Raw genomic sequence first — 6,000 nt, forward strand, 5'->3', positions numbered from 1 at the left:
GTCTAAGCCATCTTCATCTGCAGATTGATTTCAACAACAGCTTCCTTCCTGATCTCTGGCTTCCATACTTGACCTTACAGACTTTTCTCCCCACAACTGCCAGGGGGATTCTTTTAAAACTGAAGTTGGATTATGTCACCTCTTGTTTGGATGCTCCAATGGCTGACCATCTCATTCCAACTAAAGTACCAAGTCATCACCAGTAAGCCCTATAGGATCCAGCCCCATCTCTCTCTTCAACAGCATTCTCATTACTCTCCCTTAGCTCAATCAATTCTACACTGGTATTTCTGCTGTTCCTCAAATAACCCCAGCGCAATCTCGGCTCAAGGCCTTTGCCTTGAGCTTTTTCCCACAGCCTGGAATATTCTCTCCCTAGATTTCCACTGTTAGGTCTACTCAATGTCATCTCCTCCTCCCCTCACCACTCCATCTAGACAAATACATGTGTGAAGGGGCCATCCCCTACCCTGATTTATTTTTCTCCATCAAACTTACCATCACCCGACCTACAGGTATTTGCTTATTGTCACTTCTTTCTCAAAATGGGGACCGTGAATTTGCATCATCAGCATTACTCAAGTGCTTGTTAATGATGCAGACTCTCAGGCCTTATTTCAGACCTACCGAACCAGAATCCACATTTTAACAAGATCTTCAAATGACTGGTAAGCACAGTCAAGTTTGGACGGCACGGGGCTCAATATTCCAAAGTAACAGTAATGAACAAAAACAAGCCCCGTTCTCTCTAATCCCGGTGAGAACAGGGCTTGTTTTTGAATGAATGAATGAATGAATGAATGAACAAATGACCTTGAACCTGTTCTAAACTCAACTGCAAGCTGATGATGCGTACAAGGAGGTTGGGGAAGATGTCCTTGTGGAGGATGTCCCAGGTCAAAACTATCTCCCCCTACACTGTGTTTTAAATTAGAAATTCTTTGGTATCAATTCAACAAGAAGAGCTAAGTATCCTAAATACATATGCACCCAATGCAGGGGCACCCAGATTCATCAAATTCTTAGAGACCTACAAAGTTCTTTGAGACCTGCAAAGAGACTGAGACACACACAATAATAGTGGGACACTTTAACACCCCACTGATGATATTAGATAGATCATCGAGACAGAAAATTAACAGAAGTATTCAGGACCTGAACTCAGCTCTGGATCAAGCAGACCTGATAGATATCCACAGAACTCTCCACCCCAAAACAACAGAATATACATTCTTCTCATCACCATACAGCACTGACGCTAAAATTGATGTGTAATCAGAAGAAATTCTTTGGTATTAGCAAAATCTTCTCTTGAAATGCAAATATATTCCCTTAATAAAGCAGTCATTCACAACTTACTGTGAATTATTTAAACGAGATAGTATTCTAACATCTAACAGAATCAGCCAAACATGGGGGAACAGGAGTATAGAGACTGAAAATTTAATAAATTCCTATTCTGTGCTGGGTATGGTAACAGGCAATAGGCAAATGAAGGTAAATCAGGAACTAAGAAGTTGGAGGGAGAAACACGCAGGCCCTTAGAGCCCTTGAGTCCGCAGAGGACGGCCTGGGGAAGCCCCAGCACGGGGAGAGGATGCTGGGGACTCCTCCCTACAGTGCCCTGTGCTCTGACCACAAATAACCCCTTACTTTTCCTCTGCCAGAAATGCCACCATCAACACTGCCAACCCCTACTCATCCTTCAAGGCCCCCACTCCCCCAGAATTCACTGTTCCCTCTTGAGCTCTGATCACGTGGTACAGAGTGCAAGGGCCTTGATTTCCCTCTTCTTGAGGGGCTTCTACAAACTGCCTTGTCCTTATTCACCTCTGTATCCCCTGCCCCTGCACAGCACCTAGACAGGGTCAATGTTCCATCTATTGCTGCCATTTTAAAAGAACAGGTAGCATTTATTGAGCCTTTACTGTATACCAAGCACTGTTTTTAAACACTTTACGTGCATTAACCATGTAATCCTCACAAGAACCCAACGAGATTGGAACTATGACTGTCCCCATTTTCCAGATGGGAGAACCGAGACCCAGTCACATTGAGTAGCTGCCCATGGATGAGCACTATCCCTGTACATAACAGGCACACAGTACATGCTTACTGACATGAACTGAATGGAAGCTCAGTAATTAAAAAGACAGTGAAGTCAAATTTGAGCTCTACCATTTTGCCTGGAGCCTGGATGGCCAAAGAGAATAGAGGGTGTCAGCACTCACTGCTACAAAGAAACTTCTTTCCCACACCAACCTCCCGCATCCAAAACAGAACTTACTGGCTGGGAACAAGACGGAAGACGGAGATGGAAGTTAGGAGTCTGAGGGAGGGCAATGAAGATGACAACAGCCTTTCTTTATGTGGAAAAGAGAAGAAACTCTGATTCCTTTAGAATGTTCAAGCAAAAGAGGTTCGGGTGGGGTGGGTGGAAGTGGGCTGGGAACGCACTGCAGGCTCTCCAGGATGGGAAGGTGCTGAACGACTGCTGCAGAATTTCCCAGAAACAAAGCTGTTTGCCCATTTTTCAACCAAGGCAAACGTCTGGCTTCGCCTTGCTTAAGCAACAAGAAAGAGCAGCCATGTAAATGACAGGTCTGTAGCAAGCCAGCACTTTGAGTAAGATCTCAGACAGCTCAGGGTCGGAGGCATTCTGCAGTGAGCGGCAGCACCACACCACAGCAAGTCCTCAGAAAAAGTGCCAAACTAGGTTGTTTGCCGAAAGTCAAAGGTCCCCAGAAAGCGTCTTTCATTCTCCCGCCTCCCTCCTGACACCGCTTCTTCCCACAAAGCCCTTGGGATGCCCCGCATTAGGCCCAGGTCTCACCTACCCTGGGGTGAAAACTGCCTCAAGTGGAAATCAGAAAACAAATGAGAGCAGGTAGGAGGTAAGAGGTAAGAGTTACACACAGGGAACCCAGTATTTAACTCTTCCATTGAGAGAGACACAAGCCATGGAATTGAATCAGCGGCAAATCCACAGAAAACCATGGAGCCCAGAGGTAGAGGGTGGATCCACAGGTGGGCTGGACCATGGGAAGCTGGTCATAAAGGGTGACAGCAGAAAGGGCATCCAAAAAGCATAGAGGCAGCAACGTCACTCCAGCGAGCTGGGGAAAGACAGAGAGGACTTTGGGGAGCAACATCAACTTTAACGATTTTTACCATCATGTAATCGAAGCATCTTTCCCAGCCCTGTATCTCCACGACCACCACATTGAAAGAAAAAAGAAAGAGGACACCGGGGCTAAACCTAAACAATGTTGATCAGAAGACCCCTAAGTCAGGCTCTGGCGGTCTGAAAGAGGAGCCAAGGAAAGTCAGGGAGGTTCAGAAGGCCCAAGGTAGGAAGGTCAGAAGGGAGATCAGAAATTCAAAACTGATCCGAGGAAATCGCCCAACATCAGGCTGAACAGGAACAACACATGAAAGCCAATTTCACATGTTACAGATGGCTGAACAAATGAGCATCATCCCAAAGTAAGTATCTCATAAGCAGTTCACAAAAACTACCAAGGACTTGATATCCTTTCACCAAAAACAGGATGTATGTTTCTGAGCCAATGAATACCAAGATATTTACGTGGGTCTTTCTCAGGACTTACCTTTTAACAATTATGCCAAATACACATCACTAAAAACTAATATAGGCATAAAAATCGGGGGCTAAAATTTGTCAGGGGTTGTTCTCAAGTCTGAGGCACACATCGAAAGATTCCTGAACTTTGTAACCACCATCATCACAATGGAAAATTCTTTGACAGTAACTTGCAAGCACAAGCACCTCCTGTCAGTGACCCTTTACGTGAATCGAAGATTGAAAATGGGCTCTGAATTAAGCTGCTGAAGATCAGAAATATTGTTAACCTGAACCCCTCTTATCTAAAACAATGTCAGCCCCTTACAATTAGGAATTTTAATCTAATTTGGGGGAGGGGGTATTCTGGGAAAGAAGAGGTCATTAGTCCTGGCTGAAAAACACAAAACTACAGGAACACATTATCTGAAGTGAGAGCTATATTCCTTGATAAGTCAAATGTATCAAGAGCTCAGAATTTCATCACAACAAACACAAAAGCCTGCCCTTTCCAAGTGCAGCGGTAATCATTCTTATTTCCAAGACAATTGCTGACTGCACAGTGTAAGTTTTGAATTAGCAGAATAATCCACCCCCATCTAGAATACTTACAACAGATTTCTCAAAATTGTCCAAGGAATTACAGAAATCTATTTCCTGGGGATTGCTGGAAGTCGAAAAGCCAAGCATGACTATTTTTAACTCACCTGCAAACAGTGGATTGTATACTTGATGAGCACCTGCATCCCTTTGCAAGGTGCAAGCAATTATTAGAAACACCTCCTTCCCAAAAGAAAAGGGTTTCCCTATCAACACAGGGGAAACTGTGTTGATATTTGGGAAGCCAACAGGCGGATTGCCTAAAACTCTCTAGCCATTTCATGCAGTTAAGACAAAGTGGACGGACACTCAACAGGGAGCCCAAAATACCGGGGACGTCGCCACCCAGAAACGTGTTCTAATAATACATTTCCCGTTTAAGATGTCCTAAACACACATCTTTCTCTAAATGAAGCAAGCGCGCCTGCGAGACCACTAGGAAGGTTCAACAACTTGTCCAAAACGAAGAGGCGATTGCACCTTTTCTTTTTCTTCCCCGCCCAAAGTGCCTTCCGGAAAGACAGATTTCTGACAGTTCGCCTGCTGTTGCAGCAGCAAAGGGCGGAGAGAATCCCAGAGCCGGTGCTGCCAAGACCTCTCCATCCACCGCCACCCGGGCAGGTGTGGGTCCAGACCCGCCGCCCCGCTCCTCCAGAAACCTCCGCCGACGCCCCGACGCCGAGCGCTTACCCAGGTCGGCCTGGCCGTGTTCCAGGAGGGCCGCCAGCAGCAGGAGTCCCAGCAGCAGCGTCGGCAGCCGCGGGGGCGCATCGTGGTACGCGCCGGCCCCGGGGCCCCTCACGCCCGTGCAGCGAGCGGCTCCCCAGCCAGCCCGACCGAGCCCACGCGCCACGAGGCGGCCCCCGCGCCCCCGCGCCGCGGGCCCGGCTTCCCTTGAGCCCTGAGGCTTGGCCTCCTGCGGAGCCATGGGGACGCTTCACACATCCAGGCCGCTGCCTTGCTCTGCACCGCGCCGGGGAGCCCAGCCCTCGGCGCCCCGGTCCTCACCGGGCATCGCCGGCCACGGCCCGGGCGCCGGAGGGAGGGGGTGCCGAGCGGCGCAACTGGCTCGCTCGTCCTGCCGCGCCCGGGGCGGGCTCCAGGGAGCCGCGGTTTCACCCGCGCAGGGGCCGGGCCCGCATGGAGCCGCGGCGGGCGCAGGCTGGGGTTCCCACGGTGCCTGTCGCCGCGCGCCGGCGCGCTCGGGGCGGCGAGGGTGGGACGGACGCCGCCCGAACCCCCTCCCCAGGGCCGGCTCCTGCAGAGCCAGGGGGCGAGGCTGCCGGGAACCCGGGTGGCGGCCGCGGGGAGCGCTAGGGTCCCTCCCTCCCGCCGCCGCTGCAGCCCCGGCGCCCTGCTCTCGTAGCTCCTTGCTCCTCGCTCCTCGTGCCTCGCTGGGCTTCGGGTTCCAGCCCCAGCTCCAGCTCCGGCTCCCGGGCCGCGAGTGCTACTGCAGCTCAGAGCGGCGCCTCATTGACAAAGAAAGCACGTAGCCTCCGGATCGGGCGAGGAGGCGAGGCCGGCGCGCGCGCGCATCCCCGCGAGGAGCCACCGCGCGCCCCCCGCTCCCGCGCGCCTGGCCGGGCTCGGGTCCCAGGAGGGGGACCCCTCCCGGCGGCTCCCGCTCAGCGGAGGTCCTCAAGCGGAGAGCTTCCCTCCCTTCCTGTCCCTCATCTAGAGGAGGGAAGGTCGGCGGGAGAGGTCGTCTGGCGAGGGAGGAGGGTCATGGTCAACGTGCCCAAATGGTAGGAAAGCTCTTCCGCCTGGATTTTGGGAAAGCTCTTTGTAGCTCGGCGGGCGCACTTTGTGCTGTTTGT

At 51.0% G+C, this 6,000-nt stretch overlaps 1 protein-coding gene across 2 annotated transcripts in view; it reads right to left on the reverse strand.

Annotated features, from left to right (window-relative positions):
• Window positions 1–5,661, reverse strand: part of KIAA1549L (KIAA1549 like) — a 288,955-nt gene extending 283,294 nt beyond the window's left edge. For both annotated transcript variants that reach the window (XM_064365044.1, XM_012452311.2), the window contains exon 1: window positions 4,874–5,661. In XM_064365044.1, coding sequence (XP_064221114.1) covers window positions 4,874–5,111 — 238 coding nt within the window. In that variant the 5' untranslated portion in view covers window positions 5,112–5,661. The remainder of the gene's footprint in view (window positions 1–4,873) is intronic.
• Between the last annotated feature and the right edge of the window lie 339 nt (window positions 5,662–6,000).

The sequence above is a fragment of the Aotus nancymaae genome, unplaced genomic scaffold (genome assembly GCF_030222135.1).
Source record: "Aotus nancymaae isolate 86718 unplaced genomic scaffold, 86718_ANA_hifiasm-v0.15.2.pri h1tg000059l, whole genome shotgun sequence".
Taxonomy (NCBI): domain Eukaryota; kingdom Metazoa; phylum Chordata; class Mammalia; order Primates; family Aotidae; genus Aotus; species Aotus nancymaae.